Below are 22935 nucleotides of genomic sequence, written 5' to 3' on the forward strand. Positions count from 1 at the left end.
GAATTTTTATAAAATGTATAAAATTAGGATGCACATAAAATATAGACTTTAGACTTTAGACTTTAGTTTAGACTTTAGACTTTAGTTTAGACTTTAGACTTTAGTTTAGACTTTAGACTTTAGTTTTACTTATTTTTAATCATTTTTTTAAAATACTACAGCTAATCCCAAAATTGGAGTGAAGAAGTATATGCAACGAAAAAAAATAGATGACAAATTATCTTTCTTGATGATTATGATGAATATTGAACACACAAAGTTTTTTCATAAATATATGTTACATGTCTAGACATATGTAATATGTAATATACAGATGTAATATTTAGAAATATATGTCTATATACATTAGGGTGTCCCAAAAATATGAAGTTTTAAAATGTTGATGTCTCACCCCATTAAATATGTCTGTATGGTAACAGTAGTTTACCTGCCAAATTTTAGCCCATTTGGACAATGTTTAGAGGTCCCCCAAGAGGTCGAAAACTTCCGATTTTGGTGTTTGATCGTTCGCTACCAATTTTTGATACAGTGTTATATGATTTGATTATAAATGTTTTATGATTTGTTTATACAAATGAAACAAAATATATAATTGTGAAAAAATATATAAATCTGCAATGCCTTTTTATTTTTAATTTCAAAAATTAGGTCAAAAATGATTGAAAAACAAGATTTGATTGAATTTCAGTTCGCTTGAATAGTAATTAATAAGCATTTATGTAGATTATGCAAATAATTCAAATTTTAGCTAGCAGTTCACGATTATATTCTGCAAAGTTTTTTCTATGCTGTTCAACTACTTGAAGCAAAAATTGTTTCTGCTTTTCGTCTTTGGTGATGGTTTCATTGAAATGTTGTACCAACGCTACTCCCTGTTCTGCAGAGTCATTGATGCAAACCAGATTCCTTACAAACACTGCTGCAACTTGGAAAGAAGGAGTACCTGACCAGTTTTCAACAGGTACATCAAGAAAACTGGCATCAATATTGTCAAAACTTTGTGGTAGTGTTTTCATCAGATGTGGGCCTCGATCTGCTTGTATTGTGCGGACAAGATCAGTCTTTTCTTTGTCAGACAGGAGAAATGAAAAAAGAGCAAGAGTTGCCAATTCTGGACTCATGTACCAAGAATGACGCAGCATCATTTTTAATCCAGTCGAACCAAAACTGCATCTTCGTAGTCATGCAAACGCTGTATCAACAAAATATCATTCACAGGTGCATCAGCAGTGAGCCTGCATGAAAACCATGACTGAAGATAAACACGAATGATAAACCGATTTAAACGTTGAATACCTTGTAATTCTCGAGCTGTTAAGTTAAAAATGGTTTTATTTACGGTGAATAATAGTTCAATTTTTAATGCGTAGATGGCTTTTGCCATCCATCGTGCCCTGTGCAGTGCACCAGGTTTGCGAATGGCTACATCAACCTGCAGCCCAACCATTTGTGCAGCAAGAAATAGAAGCTCTAAATAGTCATCTCGTGAATGTCTGACCTGAAGTTGACATTTGATGAATGCTTTAATTTCATCTGAAACAATTATCAAAGGGGTTGATCTGGCTTCTGGTGTGTGATTCATTTCTGTCCGTTTTTCACGAAACCTTTTGAAAAATAAAATTTCTGGTCCAGTGGATGGTCCAAGACAAACATTGAATACATCGGCAAGCAGCACTTCAAACATATGATGACGGCAAGCAATCCATAATAAATTACGTCCCATGGCTTTTTCTAGAAGAGTGCAAGCTCCATTGAGTTTTCCAGTATTGGAAGCTGTCTTGTCAAAGCACATGCCAATAACCATTGATTCACACTTCCAAGATTTTATATGCTGATGAACTGCATCAGCAGCTGCTCGTCCTGATCCAGATGCTACCTTTGGAACTCCAAGAAGTTTTGTAGTGCCATCAACAAGTGATGAGAGCAGGACAGGTTACCGATCTACGTTGACCACACCAGTAACATCGGTCAAAAGTTTCCCATCCCAATGAACAATGGATTTTTGAGGGAAAATAATTTTCTTTTATAAGAGCTGCAGCTTGTTGACGACGGCGCTGACAATGTCTATGAATTGTACTCTTGGAAAATATTGTCTCTGATATCGGAACACCAGCTTCGTTGAATGCCGATGCAAGAATCATAGTTGACTTTCTAATGCTGGTATTTGTCCTATCCAGTACAGCTGCAACTTTGGGAGATATAATGTCTCTGCAATGTCTGCGTTGTGTTGTAGAATTTGTTTTACTTGAGCATGCTGTTTGTACAAGAAATTCTTCATCAGATTTATCATCTTCATTAGAATCATGGCAAACGGATGGTGTTGTTGAATGTGTTGCACTGTCCAGTTGTTGGTCTGCAGCTGACTCTGCTGTTGATGATTATCCACTCCGTCTACGTAAACAATATTTGATAAAGCATATTTTGCTGCATTATCGACATCCCTTATAAATTGTTTTTGACGTTTAGCAGCTCGTTTTTCTTTAACCATAAGTTTTTTGTTCACAGACCTAATCGATCCCGTTCTTAATTGTTGCTGTAATTTCAATAACTGTCTGTCTTCATCAGTTTTTATCAACTGTTCAGAGTTGGCATGGCTGATGTCAAAAAGTTGACTGAACTTATTTGTGTATTCTTTTTGGTTCATTTGATCGGTAGAGTTATTTCTCTTACGATGCTTCATAAAACGAGCTTGGTCAGCATACAGATCTTTAATTTTCTGTATTATGTGATGTTTTTGTCGTACAGGCAGTCTTGGTTTTACCCAAAATGGGAGCAGTTGCTCGTGCACTTGTTGTGCAGCTTTATTAATGTTTAGCTTCTGTACAAGGTGATAGAATACAAAATTTTTCATGACATCTTGGCCTGAAGGGAGGCGAGCACCTGAGATGGTTTCTTTTGGAAAGCCGATAAGCCATATGTTGTTATTGTCATACCCTAAAAAAATGATACAAGTACCAATGACAGTATAAGTGTTATTAAGTATAAGTAGTTTAATATTGTATTTAAATATTTTAACATATTTTAGAAATATTTGGAGAATACAGTTAAAAAATGATTACATCATTGTTATATTATTAGTACAATATCTAACAAACTTACAAATTGTTGCTGTATTTCTTGTTTTTTTCACCAATTTATATACAATAAAACATGAGCAAATTGTGTTTACTAAAAATAAAAGAAAACAAAATGGCCACTTAGTCATGTGACAATAGCACTGCAGCAAATAATAATAAGTAAAAGTAAAATTTGTTTCTAAACTTTTGTTTAAAATAGCGAGTTGGTCAAAAATATACATTTTTTGCATTCTCTAATAAAGATTATCATTCTATAGGTAATTGTTAATAATATTTTAAACTCTAATTAATGTCAGCAGTGAGATAATTAAACTAGTTTGCATTTCTAGCTTTATTTCACTCATTTTGTGCATATTGTTGATATGGATTTTGATTATTGATATGGATTTTGAATTAACTCGATAGTAAAATTTTTAAAAGCCCTTGGGGGACCTCTCAAACTTGTTCAAATGAGCTGTAACTTCACCAATTTAATTATTGTACCCAAGAGACACTTTTCAGAGGGTGAGACATCAACTATTTAAAAAAAAAAAAAAATTTCCGCGCATTTCTGGGACACTCTAATATACATATATATGCCTGTGTAATTTATTACTGATATATAGAAATTATTTGATAGTTCTTTAACTTTTCATGTTAAAAAATCTGTTTGTTATGGTTATTAATAAGCTATGTCCCGTAAGTAACGTTTATTTCTGTCCCCGTAAGTAACGCTAACTAATTTGATTTTTAATGCTTATATAAATTGATAAAAGTTTCTATTAATTAATTTATATAGAATGAAGACTACTAGATTTATTTTGAGAAGCTCGTTTACATAGATTAAATAATTTGCTTGAAGTATCCAAATAAAATTAACAAGTTTAACGTAATGTTTTTTTAAGTCCCGTAAGTAATACACCTTATAAAGAAACATTGTTCCAAAACAATTCATAGTTGAAAGAGTTTAAAATATACATTTGAACAATTAAATGATTTCGGGATGATACATACCTGTATGAACATCTTATCTTTTAAGATAAAAAATATATAACTAAAAGATTGGCATTAAGAAAATTGAAATGTCCCGTAAGTAACGGTGGAATCGCCCTTACATGCCATTTTTTGAGCAAAATTAAAATGTCCTGCAAGTAACGGTGGAATTGCCCTTATATGCCATTTTGTGAGCAAAATGTTTTTGGGATTAGCTGGCACAATGATCGCGGAGCTAGTTGACAACATGTGTCAACTTGCAACTTTTTGAATTGGTCTTGGTTTGTATAACACTGCATATCTACAGATATTATAAAAGAAAAGTAGACAGGCCTGTAAATTCTAATAATGTTATAAAAAATGCTGCTGATGCTATTTTTATAAAAGGAAAGTCTATTAAATCGACTTAAGGGGAATAAAAGTTAAGGTCAACAAAAGTTATTGGATAAAAATTATCAAGAGTTTTCATAAAAAAAGGTTCAATTGAAATAGATGCTTAACGTTGTTAAACTTATCTCTTTTTATATGGTGAGCAAACTCTTTTCAGCACTGATGAAGCCTGGATAAACTTTAAATTCGGAAAACTTATCGTTTATTTCTCCATTACACGTGACTTCTTGATTCATCTGTAAGCAGTGGTCACCTGCATTTCCATCCTGAAGTTTTGCAAAAATACGGCAAGGACGTGCATTAATATCAATTTGAGCGTCGTCTATAATCGTTTGTACAACCGCTTTAGACATTACTTTTATTATTTTAATTTAATTCAAATATAAGTATCTTAGTTCTGTTTAAGTATTCAAAAATGTGACAAAAGCTTACTTAAATAAGAAGTTTTGTAATAAAACTCAAAGTCTGATATTTAAACTCAAACCAAACGAACTTTATCACCTAATAATTCGAGACCTCCTTATACTCGACATTTTTCATTATGAAAGAAATGTTTGAAAAAAATACGCTGACGTTTTATACTTCAATGAAAACAGTGACAAGTGAAACGTTTATTTGAGTTTCTGTTTTTTTAAGTAATCTCTGAAAGAAAAGCAAAGAAGCTGCCTACACATTGAGAATAATATGGCGTAATCTAAATCCGCTCACGTTTCAAAGTTTGCTATCTGAACCCATCTTAGTTAGACGAGCTGATTTATAATAATTACAATACATAACTGTTCCGTTGAGTTGAAAATCTTTTCCTTAGAATATGCCAAGCAGGCAAAAGACGTCTATAGATCATCTAAGACAACTCTTATTTGCAACTTTCTTAGATGCGTATATTTTAGACGTATATTAGACATCGAAAAAAGGTCTAATTACAGTGATTCTATTTATATCCAATTTTAGACGCATATTAGATGTATAAACAAGATTAAAACATAGATATCTCTTTTCGGTTAAATATAGGTGCATTTAAAATGTCTTATATAGATCAGTTAAACAGAAAGAAGAAATTTTAACTTAAGACAAAATTGATTTTACAAAACGATTATTATAAATGACCGCCATTAAGGAAACGTGCATGGCGGAAACTTATCTCTTGAAAGGAATAGAAATTTATGTGTTGCTAATTTATACTAAGCTATTAACGACATAAATCATAATGATAATAATTTTTTATGAGTTTTAAATAATAAAATTACATGCTATTATAAATTACTTGCTAATAAAACGACAAAATATTTTCATGGTTTCAGTGCATAACATTTTACTAAAATCACTTCATGATCTGAAAGATAAGAATGTTATTCTTAAGTTGATATATTCATTTCTGAATTAAAATGTAATTTTAATATAAATAGGTATTTTTATAATAATATATTGTATTTTTAATAACGCCAATAGCTACTTTAGTTGGTTGGCTGTGCACATAACGTTTCCGTAAGGAAAAATAGTTAAAAACAACAGTGAGAGGAAGGAGTTTTTAGAAGTTTGACTGGTGTGAGCTATTTGCCTTTTTTTTTGTCTTGATATAAGAACATTTTTATTTAGATAAATATATATATGATGTCTTTGTTGGTATGAACAAAAAGTTCATACCAACAAAGACGTCATATATATATTTAAAAGGAATACAAGAACTTTCTGGAATCCTCATTTTTTTCGGGGTTTAAATTTAATGATTATAAAACTTTATAATTTATATTTGATTCACATTTTTTTCATGTATTCAAATATGTCATTTTATTAACATATTTAAATATATATGTCAGTTTATTGTAAAAATATCTGTCAGGTTATTTTCCAATCAGCTACAATCTGAATTAAATCGAAAAGGCAATGCGGAAAAAATAAGTTTGAAAAACCTGGTAAATATCTGGAGTGTTTTACGAGGTTTAGTTTTAATGTGTATAAAACTGCTCTCTGAATTAAAAATATACTCTTCAGGTTGTTTTTGTGCCATACTAGTATTTTTGTCTCCATCACCTATCTTTAGCTATACCAATGTAAATTATGTTGACTATTTTAAAATTTTTTCGTTTTGACAGATTTCTGTGAATACAATGGTGGATCAATAATAGATCTAGAAAAATTCGTAACTGATGTTTTGCAAAATGCTCCTGCTCGTAACCAGAAAAAAAAAAGAGTTTAATACAGGCATATGGTGATACCTTGTTGTTAAAATCAATAACAACAAGGTATCACCATATTGAATTAATCATTATTAATATTATTATATATTATATCTTCTTCAGATAATTGAAGATGAAGAGATTAATAAATAGGAAAAAACAGCTACATAAGGTTTCTTTGTACCAGAAAGACGTGTTATATCGCATATCTTTGATGTTGTTATGAAATTTAGCAACAAGCCGAGTGAAAATTTATATATGTTTCATGTAAACAAATTTGTTAACTATTTTACTTATCTTTCAAAGCATTAGTGCATTTATTTACATACTATAACGTTATATTTTAGATACCGATGCCGAGGAACAGCAAGTTGGCGGACTCAATACAGAATTATAGTTTTTTAATGTAAACATTTTCTTTGTAATCGTGGTAAACAAATTTCAACAATTTGAACCTAATTGTTTCTTTACATGTGTAGTTTTTAAAAAACTTTTTAATTTTAACTTAGTCGGTAAAAAGATATCTAAACTGCATCTAATATGCATCTGAAAATTAGTCTAAAAGATCTAAACTCAAGTCGTGAATGAACGCTAAATAGATGTTTATCTTATAGATGTCTTTTAGATCCATTTTATTTGATAAAGGTGCATCATTTTAGATGCAGAAAAGATGTGCTATATACGTCTATTTTATTTATTTTCTTATGGAATAAAATGCATCTAAAAGACGTCTATAACATAGACGTCTATTTAGCGTTCATTCACGACGTGATTTCAGACATCTTTTAGACCAGTTTTCAGATGCATATAAGATGCATTTTAGATATCTTTTTGCCTGCTGGGTGGAATGTTCATGTCAAATAGAAAAATGGAGATAAAAAAACAAAAAATTTATCAGATGCTAAACAAGTTTAATAATTATTATGTTTTATATATGCTTTGTTTTATATATATTTTCTTTTATATATATTTTATTTTATATATATTTTCTTTTATATATATTTTATTTTATATATATTTTCTTTTATATATATTTTCTTTTATATATATTTTCTTTTATATATATTTTCTTTTATATATATTTTCTTTTATATATATTTTATTTTATATGTATTTTCTTTTATATATATTTTCTTTTATATATATTTTCTTTTATATATATTTTATTTTATATATATTTTATTTTATATATATTTTATTTTATATATATTTTATTTTATATATATTTTATTTTATATATATTTTATTTTATATATATTTTATTTTATATATATTTTATTTTATATATATTTTATTTTATGTATAATTATTATAATTATGAATAATCATATCAAATAGAAAAATAAAATAAAAATAAAAAAGACAATCAGGCTCATAGAAAAATAAACTAATCAAATAATTCTTAACCAACCAACTTCATTTCTTATTCTCTCAAGTTAGGGAGTTTTTACTTGACCTTTGTAACGGAAATCAAAAAGTCATTTGATTCTGAAAAACTTCGTCCGAAAAAAAACTTTGTCTGTTTTGAAAAAATTCGTCCGAAAAATGCCACAAATGTTTTTAAGTGTCAATGTATCAAACCCGCCCATGAAAATTGTTTGTTGTTAAATGTTTTGAATGGCTTTTCAGAAAAGAATGCACATTTATTTATGCGGGACGACATTTTGCTTTTGAATTTTGAAAGTTATTCGCATTTGTGCCCATAATTATGAAAGGGGTCAAAGTCAAAGTTTAAAAAAAATAAATTAATCACTTATATCACACGACATGATTTTAAACTAAATATATTCAATGTAATTTTTACGATGTCGTCAAAAATGAACCTTCAAAAATTAGTTGTAATTACGTTATACGGAATTTCTTAATTTATTCAAATGCGAATTATTAAATATCTCGAAAAAAGAAATATATGACTTAGACCACTTTCATAATTATGGGCACATTTAAATGTTTCAGTTTCGTTTGAGTACTATTAAATTTAAATCATTCTGCCGTCACGACATGAAATGAGATTCTGAAAGAAGTTTATTTATTTTGCTCATGAGTTCTTTTTAATGTTTTTCGTGTTTTTTTTTTGTTTTGTTTTTTGTTTGTTTGTTTTTGTTTTTTATCTAGGTACCGATTTACAGATTAATAGATTTTTCCCCATTTTTAAGAAGTTTGCAAGCTCAGTCTAAACTATTAACAAATTTCCTTCAACACGTTAGAAATTTCTCGGTGCTAAACAATATACAACTTACTTAATGAAACATATTTTAAAAGTTCAACTTTTGAAGTTTTAAAATAAGTTTTAAATTTTGCCCATTTGTTTGCTTGTTTTTTTATTTTTTTTGTTTTTATCTAGGTATCGATTTGTAGATTTTTCCCCCGTTTTTAAGAAACTTGCAAGCTCAATCTAAACTATTTACAATTTTCTTCAACACGTTAGAAATTTTTCGGAGCTAAACAATAAACGACTTACTTAAAGGAAACATTTCTTAAAAGTTCAACTTTTGAAGTTTTAAAACAGTCATTTGTTTAGAACTAAATTTGCTAAAAAGATTGTTGAAATCATTTAGAATTAAAACAAATGATTTAAATTTTCAATGAACATTGCTTAAAAAATCCCAACTTAAGCCGAACAAAACGAAAGAGTAATAGCCATACATATTAAAACATACACAACACAATCCAAAAAAGTTCTAAAATCTCATTTCAGAATTGCAACATTAATGAAGTAGACTTCCGGCGACTTTTGATACGATTAGATAACTTCTCTTAAACAAAAAGAGGACCTCTACGTAATATTTAAAGTAAACCAGTCTTGAAAATAAACGATAAAAATGTACTTGTAATCCGGCTGTAGTAAATGTAATTGCGTTACTGAAGATGTGTTAAAAAATGCACGCTGTTTGTTTGAGCTTGTCGCTTCAGTTTCAACTTGAATAAATAGAGGACGCGTCATTTTTTTTTAAAACTCGGTTATTTTATTTGTAAAAAAAGCGCGTCAAAATTTGCGGGTTAAAGTGGCGCATCGTAGTTTTCTAACTTTCCGTCAATCGATTTGAAGCTTTTTTTTAAAAGCAATTTTTTATCTTTTAATTCAAAAAAAAAAAAAAAAGAGAAACATCAAGTAAATTCAAAGTTACAATTTTACTTACTCAATGTCAAAATTTTTGCGCTAGACTTTTTTAAACAAGATATAAAATAATTTTATTAACTGAAAGATTATTTGTAGCCTTACCGTGGTATTTTTTACCTCAAGAAAGATATTTGGCAAACAAGATTAAGTCTATCTATTCAATAATAAAGGTTGCCACATATAACTCGATTGTTGCAAACGCTTTTTACCAGCGATGCAATTAAAACTGGTCCACTTTTTACTTAATTTTTATCATGACAAATTGATGGTAATGTGTTTTATTCGCAATTCATTCCCTAATTTCATGAAATATTGAATTCATTAAAAATATGGCAGACAGTCGATTGTTGTAACCAACATGGCGATTGTTCATCAATAGTTCATAACAAAAAGCAGCGTCGGGGATTTCAAAATTCCGTTGGCTTTACCCTAAACGATTGCAATTGCGATGACAAGTTTTATGAATGTCTTATAAAGGTAATGTTATTTATCAGCGTCACTTTTCTTGAAAATTATATCAGATTCAAAATGTCATGATGCAGCATGAATCACCTTTACATGTTAGACATTAAAACAAATTTGTAGATGCGACATATTGATAATGTGAAACTTAATAGTTTATTTAGTTTGTTAGTTTGGTCTCAATTCTGTTTCTTCTTTTATGACGTCTCTTACTTCTCTGGGCAACGTTATCTTAAAACCTGGCTCACGCTACACAAAAAAAAATAACTGGCGGCTGAGGTGAGATTTTATCATACTAATTAGGTAGAAATAGGGAGCTTAGGCAATTTTTATAGCCAATGTAAATCTTTTTTATTTAAAATGCATCGGATTCCTATATATATTTAATTTTCAAAATGGTTTCAACCACTTCTGTAGCTTATTTACATCCAAAGATATTCATGTTTTAATATTTTCAATTCATATACATTTTATGAAATATTTCCGTAAAGTTTCTCGTTAAACTTTTGGCACCGAAAAAAAAAACTTTATCTTTTTTTTTTCTTTCGTAAAAAGTTGCGTTAACAATAAAATATCTAAAGACGGGGGAAATTTATAAAATTTCCACTTAGAAAACAAAAAATCCACCTTATTAGACTACCAAAAACAAAAAAAAAACTGATTGACATAATAAATAAATAGTTGCAGAATCTGTTTTTATGTGGGGACGTAAGAATTAGCTTAATTTACTTGTAAATAAACAAAACTGAAACATTTAAAGTTAAATAACTTTATCAATTCTAAAGCAAAACAACGTCCCGAAAAAAATTATTGTCGTGCAACCTTTTCTTAAAAAAATAACATCTATATATGCATATATACTATTTATTTTCATGGGTGGGTTTTTATTCTTCTACACCAACATAAAATCATTTGTTGCGTTTTTTGGACGAAGTTTTTTAAAAACGTTCGGTATATTTTTTTCCGCGATAAAATGTCACGTGAAAAAACTCCGTAGTAGAAAGATTTTTTGTTTTTTAAATAACTAAAATTGATTTTTAAATGCGTAATCGTACTTGAAATAATTTAATAACTACCAACAGTTCAGACAATGACGCAACTACTCCCCCCCCCCGCTTTTCCCGTGAACGTATCGTGAATATTTCTTTTTCTGGGTCTTGAAAGATCGTAGTTTTATATGAAAATTAGGTTTCCATTTTTTGCTTGTGCAAAACTATTTAGAAAGTGCTAATGATAGCTATTTTCTAACATGATTAACTTAAATTCCATAACTCAATAACCACATCGACGCCTTTCGAGCAACTTAAAAGAGCTTTGATACGCCATAAAATACTACTAATGCACTGAGAGATTAATGTTTTGAATATCTGGATCTCAACACAGTTGTCAACAACATTCTCAATTAGCTGTTCTGTGAGTTTTATTTACTTGTTATTATTGTTGACAATGAGTGTGCATTTGAAAAATGTTATAAATTTATAAATATTATTACACAATGTAGTTAAACACAAAAAAGATATTGTAGATCACAGCTTGTAGTATATGAAGTTCTCGAGCCTGTTAATGTTTAATAGTTGACTGCAACAGAGAGAGATGCTCGCAGAAGCCATTTATACATATTCCCAAGGGGAAAATTAATTTTTTATACAATACTAACCAATTAAAGCGTCTAACATGCCTTGATCAGCGCAAACACCAATCACGGTCGTTTGGTAGCGCTATGTTATTGTATGCATGCGCAAATTTTACGGAAAAAAATCAACGCTTTTAAAATGGTTACGGCCCTTAGCAACGAAAATAATTTTTCTCTAGAAACCATGTGATTGCATATTCTCCTCTATAAATAAATTTTTTTGTTGCTGTTTTAATTTAAATTAGTTTAACGATAACCCAGTTGTATACTAAAACACTTAAAACAAGAGAAGGAACATCTAAACTTTCGTTAACATTTGTCGTTGAGAAAGATGGCTGGCTAACTACACGTGTTTTGTTCACATTTTTTTGCCCCTTCGTTCTAGGTTTTTAATCGTGAAAATGGAACCATATTTCCTGAAAAATGTTGAGGAAATCTTCTTCTATTTATTTCTTATGGCTGTTCTTAGCATACAATTTTTGTAATGGACAAAAAAGGCGCTTTTCTGCATTACCTTATTGACCATTGTAGCTACATTTTATTTGCCTTTAGTTGAGACAAATAAAAGAAAAAAGGAACTTTATATTATTAAGAAATGTAAAATGTTGTTACCAAAAGTGTTTTTAACTATGACAACTTTCGTTTCTTTCTTTTTCATGATTCTGGAATTAACACCCTACTTTTAGGATTAGTTTTCTGATGGTGAAATTTTAGGATGCTTTTTAACCGCTTTGTTGGGCAAGGGATAGATTGATAAATACGCTTTAAATTGTTGAACTCAAGATAAATTGAATCTCTACCTTTTTCGTCATAAAATCCAAAGCCAGCGCCCATTTTTTCAAAAGTGGAATAGCAGGATCTTCCAACATGAGTTACTTCGAAGGCACTAAAGCCTTCGGCGAAGTTGTGAGATAAAAATGCATCAGTTCAACAATTTTTTTTCTAAAGAAAAAATGATAGCAACATGAATCATGTTGTAGTTTTGATTCCAGCTTTATAAGTTAAATCATCATAAATCAACAAAATTATCTTGCTAGGCATTGTTGTAGTTTAAGTATATTCTTCAATCTCAATAACTATAAACAAAACAAAATAACAAAGAGCTTCGAGAAACTCATTATAAACCGAGAGAAAAAGAAAAAAATCAAGTAAAACTTATTAAGCTCATTTCTATTGTCATTGTATTTTTTGAGTAGGATACGCTATAGCATGCGGAAAATTCATAAAAAGTGTAGTTTATGTTTTGCAATGATTTCGACTACTGTCTTGTGTAGATTTGTCCCAGAGAATCCTTCATCATAAACTAGCTTTGGAAGAGAATTACATAACTTTAGCATAGAGTCTTTTTAAAAAAGAAATGTCTCATAAAAAAAATATTGCATGATTTTATATTACTTGTTATAATTGTTGTTAATAATATTGTTTCCAATTTGGAATAAATTCATTTATAAAAGAAATGGATCCATGCACTGATTTCCGATAAAACTTTTTCCATGATATGCTTGTCACTGAAATTGTTGAAATTTGTTTTTTTTTTTGATTTATCTTAAATATTTCAAACATGTTGAAATATTTAAGATAAATCCAAATAACAATGTGTAGACTTGGTATAGAAACCTAGATATATGACGTTGTTTCCTATACTGATTGGTCTGGATTTGTAACAGGGCATTGTGGTTAATCCCACGTTTTTGTTGTAACAATATTTTTTTGTGCAAGTTATCCATGTTTGTATCTTGTTATAAAGTAAATAGATTCAGTCTGATTTATAAGGAACGCTGGTTTCTTTATGGTGCCGAAACCCGTACATTTACTGATTTAAAGGTATTGTTTAAGAGATATATTGATTAAGAGATTATTTTCTACCGATGGCTTCCTTAGTTAAGAAAAAGCAAATAAGAAATGGACATCGAGTTTACCTGAGAAGGTTGTTGAAATTAAAAGGATAAACTTATTATTGACTACTATAGAGACCAAGCATGTGATAATAAAGACTTTAGACGACGAAATTATGGACTTGTTGGCGGATGAAGATGACATTATGTCCGAAATTGAGGATACTAGCTCATGGACTAGTGATATATTAAGTAACAAAATTTCTATGAAGCTTCCAAAATTTCTCCGGGGATATATTATCATGGAAAGGGTTTTCGGATCAGTTTTCAACTGCAATTGACAGTAATGAAGATCTTTCAGATAAAGCGTGTACACGAAATAAATATGAAAGAATAAGCACGTCATTTATTTTTCAGTGGTTGTATTAAAATCTTTTTAGTTGTTTTGTATTTTGTTTACAACGTGTTGTGGTTACAAAAAAATATGTTAGTTTTTTGATTTAACTTGAAATTAGTTTTAAAAATAACAAAAGAAGAAGACGTAAGAGAAAAAATTATGCAAAGTCTATGAGAACTTTTCAAACGCAAACTTAGTGTTAACATAAAAATAAGCAAATATAAGCTCATAGATAAAATCACACCTTAGCAACCAGTTTTTTGTTCGGGTTTTTAAGATGGAATTAAGCATAACGTTGCCCAGAGAGCGTGTTGAATTATTAGTGTGAAGTAAAAGATGTAATAAAAGAAGAAGCATAAGTGAGACCAAACTTTGAAACTTAAAAAACTACATAATTACCTTAATAATAAATTCATAAATAAACTTAACCATAACCATAGTTATAAATTTGATAATAAACATTAAAATAAATATAAGTCAGATTGCTTATATAAAATTTGTCATTGCATTTGCAAACGTTTAGAGTAAAGCTAACGGCATTTTGAAATTCCCAACGCTATTCATTGCTATGAACAATTGATGGACAGTTATCATGTTGGTTACAACAATCGTCTAAGTCTGCCATATTTTGCGGTACTTTTGATCTTTCCTTTGCTTCAAAATATCTTCTGCACCATTTACTTCCTACGATTTTTTTAACAAGATGAAAAAATATATTTACAGCTGGGTCCGCAAAATAAACAGTTTAAAAAGTAACAAAAATGACCATTATGTTCAAAACTTTCTACCGAACTTCCACGAAATTTTAGTTCGGGTTTTTTGTATTGAAATGGAGATTTACGGAGTTATTTACAGTTGTAAGTCGGCCATTTACAATTCAATTACAATTCTATTCAATTACAACTCCCAATGCTGGAATAAACTTATGCATGTATGTATGTATGTATGTATGTATGTATGTATGTATGTATGTATGTATGTATGTATGTATGTATGTATGTATGTATGTATGTATGTATGTATGTATGTATGTATGTATGTATGTATGTATGTATGTATGTATGTATGTATGTATGTATGTATGTATGTATGTATGTATGTATGTATGTATGTATGTATGTATGTATGTATGAATGTATGTATGTATGTATGTATGTATGTATGTATGTATGTATGTATGTATGTATGTATGTATGTATGTATGTATGTATGTATGTATGTATGTATGTATGTATGTATGTATGTATGTATGTATGTATTTATGTATGTATGTATGTATGTATGTATGTATGTATGTATGTATGTATGTATGTATGTATGTATGTATGTATGTATGTATGTATGTATGTATGTATGTATGTATGTATGTATGAATGTATGTATGTATGTATGTATGTATGTATGTATGTATGTATGTATGTATGTATGTATGTATGTATGTATGTATGTATGTATGTATGTATGTATGTATGTATGTATGTATGTATGTATGTATGTATGTATGTATGTATGTATGTATGTATGTATGTATGTATGTATGTATGTATGTATGTATGTATGTATGTATGTATGTATGTATCGTAAAACTTCGGTAGAAAGTTTTGAACATAGTGGTCATATTTGTTACTTTTTAAACTGGGTTTATTTTGCTGACCCAGATAAATTTATGAATCATAAGTTTAATACTTTTTGTTAACATTTTAAATGGTAAGATAATGAAAAAACAAGTGTAATTAAAATGCTTATATGATTATTAAGGTAATTTAATATTGAAACTAAATTTTTGTTTTACTTCTTCTAAAAAAAAAAAAAAATCATATTGATTGATGATGAGGCTTACGAAGCATCTTGATTAATGATGAGGCTAATGATAATCATGCCCTTACTTACGTAAAATAATTCGCTCTATTTAAAGCGTGTACACGAAATAAATGTGAAAGAATAAGCAGGTCATTTTTTTTCAGTGGTTGTATTAAAATCTTTTTAATTGTTTTGTATTTTGTTTACAACGTGTTGTGGTTACAAAAAAATATGTTAGTTTTTGGATTTAACTTAAAATCTTGAAATTAGTTTTAAAAATGACAAAAGAATATTTACAAAATCCTAATAGTAGCTAAAATTCGATAGCAAAATTGTTGCAAGTACATCCATACACCGTTAGTTGTGTTATTCAACGTTTTTCTCAAACAAAATCGATCAAACGCAAATCTGGTGGTGGAAGAAAGGAAGGTTTTAAAGATATAAAACTAGTTATAAAACTGGTTAACAGTTTTAAGAATAACCCAAGCCTTTCACTCAGGGAACGCGCAAAAATATATGGAGTTTCTCATAGTTTTGTTGCAAAAGTTAGAAACAAATATAGTTTTCATTCTTTCAAAGCACAAAAAGTGCCCAACCGTTCTGAAACCCAACAAAAAAGTGCAAGAACCCGCGGCAGAAAGTTGTATGACAATTTTATTTCTAAAAATTTCTGTTTTATTGAAGATGATGAAACTTATATCAAGTACGATCATCAACAAATTCCTGGTGCTGTTTATTATATTGCCAAATATAGAGGAAAAGCAGATAAGAAATTTAAAAAAACATGACAAGTTCGCTAAAAAAGCTTTGATTTGGCAAGCTACTTGCAGTTGTGGCAAAAAATCAGCACCTTATATTTCTCAGTCCACACTTTCTGGTCAAATATATGTTAAAGAATGTTTACAAAAACGCCTTTTACCTCTCATTAAATCACACAATAACAGACCTGTGTTCTGGCCTGATTTAGCATCAATTCATTATTGTAGACTAGCTATGAAATGGTATAAAAAGAATAATGTGAAATTTGTGCCTAAAACAGAAAATCATCAAAACTGCCCAGAATTGAGAGTTATTGAAAAGTACTGGGCTATTATTAAAAGAAAAATGAAAAAAACAAAAAAGCTTTGCAGAAACATTAAAGATATTAAAATATCATTTAAAAAAGCATCAAATAGTTTTGATTCTTATTCTGTGCGCAAGCTTATGGGTACCACTAAAGCAAAAGCTCGAAATTTTATTAGATTCCCACAGAAATAATTAATTTTTTTTTTTTTAATGTTTGATCTTCTTATATTATTGTATTAAAATTAATACTTGGTTCGAAATAAAAATTGAGGAGTACTTTTTTTTAGTTGTTTTTCTACTTTCACATTTATTTCGTTTACACGCTTTATAGCAAAGTTTAATTATTTGAAATCATATAATCATATTTCTGGTAGAGCACAAAAGCTAATCGAAGGGCTTAGACTTAGCCAAGACGATTATAGGGAAGCAATACAACTTTTAAAGGACAGGTTTGGTAATACTCAAAGTCTCATTGCAGCGCATATGGATGATCTTCGAAAAATAAATCCAGTGCGAAGTTTAAAAGAATTAACACAACTCCGTCAAATGTATGATAAGCTTGAAATAAACATAAGAAATTTAAAGGACCTAAATGTTGAAACATGTACTTATGGATCACTTCTTATTGCTATTATATCAGAAAGAATTCCACGTGAGTTATGCATTATTATTTCAAGACATTTTAAAAAAGATGACTGGAACTTAAATGAATTTATGAATGTGATTAAGACAGAACTTTCAGCTCTAGAGCGTTGTGAAGCTGTTACTAATACAAGTATCGAAGTAGAAGAAAATATACCAATTACATTACAGAATATGCACATTAATAGTAAAAAATATAATCAGCACCATTTGAGCTATAATCAAAAACATTTTAACCATAACACTATCCCAAGAAATAATCAAGAAGCTAGAGACACTTGTGTGTTTGTAAAGAACGACACTTATCATCTAGATGTAGAAATATAACTGATGTAAAAAACCGTCGAAGTATAGTTCAAAAGGAGAATAGATGTTTTGTTTGTTTAAAAAGAGGACATAAAGCAAGTTTTTTTCGATTAAATTATGAGTGCATAAAATGCAAAAAGAAGCATAACATAACTTTATGCGATGCTGAAAGTAACAAGGTTCCTAATAAATTGTTATCAGAAGTCCAGAGTTATTCAATTACTCATCAAAACCAGCATACAGCTACCAACAACCATGTTATTCTACAGTCTGCTAAAGCTACAGCTACAAACCCATATAAAACTTTATCCAGTTGTATTAGAGTATTATTTGATGGATGCAGTCATCGAACTTACATTACAGATGCATTACGTGAAAAATTGAAGTTAAAGAAGATACGCACAGAAAGTTTAATAATTAAAAGATTTGCATCAGATGAAGGCTTAATCAAAACACTAGATGTTGTTTGTGTTTGTTTGAAGGGTAGAGATCCAAAGAATAATGTTTGCATGGAGGCATAATGTATTCCTTTCATATGTTCACCATTAAAAAATCCTAACTTCAATCTTTTGCAACAAAAGTATGTTTACTTAAAAGGAATCCCTTTAGCTCAATCTTACCCATTAAAGAACAATGAATCTATTGACATCCTAGTGGGTTTAGACTATTATTACTCAATAATTACTGGAAAAATAATAAGAGGTTGCATTAATGGTCCAGTTGCTCTTGTAAGTATTTTAGGATGGATTGCTTGTGGTCCATCTGACATCGGTACTCATGAAAATTTTATTCAAACTAATTTGGCGTCAACTTCACAATCAGTTGACGATGTCTTAAGGTTGGAATTACGAAAATTTTGGGAACCTGACTCCAGTAATTTCCAAGAGCAAGACAATTTTTACCAGCAATTTAAAAATGACATTACTTTTAATGGGGAACGATATGTGATAAAGCTACCATTAAAACCAAAGTGTGAATTTTTACCTGATAATTACAATATTAGTTTAAAAAGATTTATTTCATTGCAGAGAAAGTTTGAGAAAAATACTGGTTTAAAACAACGATACCAAGAAGTTATAACTTCATACGAAAATGAAAACATTATTGAGCGAGTCTATGATCCAGGTGAACCTGGAAAAGTTCATTATCTACTTCATCGTGCAGTAGTACGAGATGATAAAGAGACAACAAAGTTACGTATAGTGTTCGATGGTTCTGCAAAAGAGGGTGGTCCTTCAATTAATGAGAGCTTGTATACTGGCCCATGTTTGCTAACATGCATATATAGTACACTTTTACGTTTTCGCATGTTCAAGATAGGACTGATAACTGATATCCGTCAAGCGTTTCTAAACGTTGGTATATGCAATAAGCATAAGGATCTATTGCGATTTTTATGGTATGATGATAAGAACAACATGTTAATCATTTACCGTTTCTTGCGAATAGTATTTGGAATCAATAGTAGTCCTTTTTTGTTAAATACTACAATTATAAAGCACATGGAAAATTATTCAGACACATTTAAAGAGTTAACTAAAGAGTTTCTAAGAGATATGTTGACGATTCTACTGTTGGTGTGAATACAGTTAGTGAAGGTATTCAAATTTATGAATTCATAAAAGAAGCTATGAAAAAGGGAGGATTTAACCTGCAGAAATGGTTTAGTAATTCACCTGAGTTAAGCAGGTACATTGCAGATAAAGAAAAAGAGAAAGCCTTGCTGAATGAGGAAGACAGTTATGCAAAATTTGAATTAAATAGAAGTAATGATATGGAACTTAATTGCGTAAAGGTTTTGGGATTAATATGGAATGGGAAAAGCAATGAGTTCCATTTCAATTTTTCAACTATTGTACAAAAAGCATTGAATTTACCTTTTACTAAAAGAAATTTGCTTAGCCTTGGAGCCAAATTTTATGATCCATTGGGTCTTATTTCACCGATTGTTATTGTGACAAAACTATTGTTTCAAGCTTTGTGTATTGATAAACTTGATTGGGATGATAAATTACCTTCTGAAATCCATGAAAAATGGTTAACGTATTTAAAAGGACTAGAAGTTATTTCCAGTATTACTGTACCAAGATACTGTTTTAAAGAACTAGATGATATAGTAAAGTATGTTACTTAACATGGTTTTAGTGATGGTTCTCAAGTTGCTTATTCAGCAGTTATATATGCCCAAGTGAAAACCAATGATGGTTGGATGTCTAAGTTGATAACCTCAAAGACCAAAGTTGCTCCAATAAAAAAGTTAACAGTTCCACGTTTGGAATAACTTGGCTGTTTGTTATTAGCGAGTTTGATGCACAAGGTTGTTCAAGAATTTAAAGAAGTTTTAATTGTGGAGAAAATTTATTATTGGATAGATAGCGAAATAGCTTTATTTTGGATAAAAAATTCTAAAAGGGGGAGAAAACAACCCAGCAGATATACCGACTAGAGACTTAAATCTGTTAACGTTTCAGACCAATTTCTTGTGGTGGGTAAGTCCTTTGTTTTTAAAAACTAATATCACACCAAAACAAAGGAAATATTTTGATAGTAATATGGCAGAAAGTATTAGTGAGTTAAAAAGTTCTGTAACTATTTGTGTTAACTATTTTGATGAGCCAAAAGATGGAGTTCAGTATATTATTAAAGCAGAAAATTTTAGCAGTTTAACTCAGCTATTGAGAGTTACAGCAAACGTTTTACGATTCGGAAATAATATTAAAAATAAAGTTGTTAAATACCAAGGGGAGTTGACAACAGAAGAGATAAATTCAGCTGAAGAATTATGGATAAAGTCTGAACAAAGTCTGCTGAAAGGAGAGAATGATTCTAACCAGGATTATGAAAACATTAAGCAACAGCTGGATTTATTTATTGATGAACATAACATTCTACGGTTAAAAGGGCAGTTTGAAAATAGTTTGCTAGAATATACAGAGAAGTATCCAATTATATTGAGAAGCTATAGTCATTTTACAAAGCTAATAGTATTATCTGCACATGAAAGAGTAAAGCATTTGCGACTGGGAGGAACGTTAAATGAATTAAGAAGTAGGTTCTGGATTCGTAAGGGACGACAAGTAGTGAAGAAGTACATTAAAAGTTGTGTCAAGTGCAAAAGAGTGCTTGCATAGACTTTATATGGTCCTGGACCTCCACATTTACCTAACTTTTGAGTGGCAACACATAAATTTGCGTTCACCAATATTGGATTAGATTATGCTGGCCCCTTGTTTGTGAAAAATATATATGGACAAGAAAACTCTATGTATAAAGCTTATGTGTGCTTATTTACCTGTGAAACATCCTGAAATGTCCATGTGGAATTAACACCTTCCATGGAAACTAATTCGCTTATAAGATGTTTAAAGCGTTTTATAGCTCGAAGAGGAAGTATAGAGATAGTAATTAGTGATAACTTCAAAACATTTCTAAGTGAACAGTTAGAACAATTTTTAGCAAATGAACGTATATCATGGAAATTCATTTTGCCTAAATCACCTTGGTGGGGAGGATTCTATGAACGACTTATTCGAGTTGTCAAGATGCGTTTAATAAATGTGTAGGAAAAAGTCGATTGTCGTATGAGGAATTAGAAACAGTATTACATGAGATTGAAATGACATTTAATAGACGACCACTAACTTATATTTATGATGAAGTACATGAACCATTGACCCCATCTCATCATGTAATTGGAAGAAGATTGCCATCATCTAATGTAAAAACTCAGATGGATGATTCTCAAATTGATAATTCTGACGATCACAACAGTAGATTGAAGTATTTGAAAACTGTTATTGATCAATACTGGAGACGTTTCAGTCGCGAATATATTGCACAATTACGAGAAAAACACCTCTATGATAGTAAAAACCAAATGACAAAGTGCAGTGAGTATCTACAGGTTGGAGATGTTGTTTTAATAAACGATGATCAGTTAAAGCGAAATTTATGGAAGCAAGGTGTCGTGGAGGAATTAATTATTTCTAATGATAAAAAAGTTAGGGGTGCCATTTTAAAGACTTGTATAAATGGACATATATCCTTTATAAAACGTCCACTTCAACGCTTAGTTCCCCTGGAAGTAGTAAAGATTAAAAACACAGAGGGGAACTCAGCTGAACCTAAACGTCAGAGAATGGCTGCTATTCCTGGTGAACTAAAAAGAAAATTTAATACCTAAAAATTTGTTGTTCTGGGATACTAAAAGTCCGTGACGTTGTTTCTTATACTTATTGGTCACGTGACGTTATTTCCTATACTGATTGGTCTGGATTTGTAACAGGGCATTGTGGTTAATCCCACGTTTTTGTTGTAACAATATTTTTTTGTGCAAGTTATCCATGTTTGTGTCTTGTTACAAAGTAAATAGATTCAGTCTGATTTATAAGGAACGCTGCCATTCAAAGTAATGCAAGAAATCATTGTCCTGTTTGCCGAGGAGCAACATCAGATTTTATCAAAGTGTTTATTTAAGAACTTTTTTTAGATAATGTATAGCATTATAGATTAATACTTTCATTTAATTAAGAAATTCGATTTAAGAAGATTCGGTTCTAGATGGAGATTCTATATTATTCTACTGAAACAATTTTTAATAATTTAATTTTAAAAATTTAACTCTAAAAAATTCGGTTGCAACAAATGCAACCGTTATTGCATTGAATTGCAACCATTGAATGCAACCGTTATTGCAATAAATATATGCAAAGGAACATTAACAAGGAATATTGATGTTCGATTCTGAATAGTTTTTCAATAAAAAATTCAATTTTATATTTCTATTCTATTTTTATTCGGTTACTCTATATGACACAATGGCATTTACCTTAATCTGATTTCTTGTACCTACCAATAAGTTTGTTGTTCAATTTGATTAATTTTTTAGTTGATAAATTTCTGTCATTATATAGAAAAAAAATGTAGAAATAGAAATTTTAAGTACAAGAAGAATCAACTCTCAAATGGAGAGGAAAAAATCTGAATATAGAAAAGAAGTATCACGATGATTTTCACGACACATAGTTCGGATTGGCACAAACGAAGAAGATACTACCA

At 29.8% G+C, this 22935-nt stretch overlaps 3 protein-coding genes and 1 pseudogene across 3 annotated transcripts; 3 read left to right on the top strand and 1 right to left on the bottom strand.

Moving 5' to 3' along the window:
• Nucleotides 1-354: 354 nt before the first annotated feature.
• On the bottom strand, nucleotides 355-4558 carry LOC149889101 (uncharacterized). Its single transcript, XM_090088188.1, has 2 exons — nucleotides 3100-4558; nucleotides 355-2934 (listed from the first exon to the last, which is right to left on the bottom strand). Exons 1-2 carry the CDS (start codon nucleotides 3305-3307, stop codon nucleotides 2138-2140), a joined length of 1005 nt encoding a protein of 334 aa, XP_089944314.1. The 5' UTR covers nucleotides 3308-4558; the 3' UTR covers nucleotides 355-2137.
• Nucleotides 4559-13593: 9035 nt separating this feature from the next.
• Nucleotides 13594-17845, top strand: LOC149889102 (uncharacterized; annotated as a pseudogene).
• A 2584-nt stretch (nucleotides 17846-20429) lies between these two features.
• LOC149889103 (uncharacterized) lies at nucleotides 20430-21008 on the top strand. Its single transcript, XM_090089186.1, has one exon. The coding sequence runs from the start codon at nucleotides 20430-20432 to the stop codon at nucleotides 21006-21008; it is 579 nt and encodes a 192-aa protein (XP_089945312.1).
• Nucleotides 21009-21493: 485 nt separating this feature from the next.
• Nucleotides 21494-22060, top strand: LOC145188574 (uncharacterized). Its single transcript, XM_080065049.2, has one exon. The coding sequence runs from the start codon at nucleotides 21494-21496 to the stop codon at nucleotides 22058-22060; it is 567 nt and encodes a 188-aa protein (XP_079921175.2).
• Nucleotides 22061-22935: the final 875 nt, after the last annotated feature.

This window comes from Hydra viridissima, unplaced genomic scaffold, assembly GCF_058129835.1.
Source record: "Hydra viridissima isolate aposymbiotic clone 2 unplaced genomic scaffold, HvirCarnegie_v1 scaffold_5, whole genome shotgun sequence".
NCBI lineage: Eukaryota > Metazoa > Cnidaria > Hydrozoa > Anthoathecata > Hydridae > Hydra > Hydra viridissima.

Coding starts and splice junctions, on each gene's coding strand:
- LOC149889101 (XM_090088188.1), bottom strand. CDS start 3,307: ATGCAAAAAATGTATATTTTTGACCAACTCGCTATTTTAAACAAAAGT. Junction 2,935..3,099: donor AAGAAATACAGCAACAATTT/GTAAGTTTGTTA, acceptor TCATTTTTTTAG/GGTATGACAATAACAACATA.
- LOC149889103 (XM_090089186.1), top strand. CDS start 20,430: ATGGCAGAAAGTATTAGTGAGTTAAAAAGTTCTGTAACTATTTGTGTT.
- LOC145188574 (XM_080065049.2), top strand. CDS start 21,494: ATGACATTTAATAGACGACCACTAACTTATATTTATGATGAAGTACAT.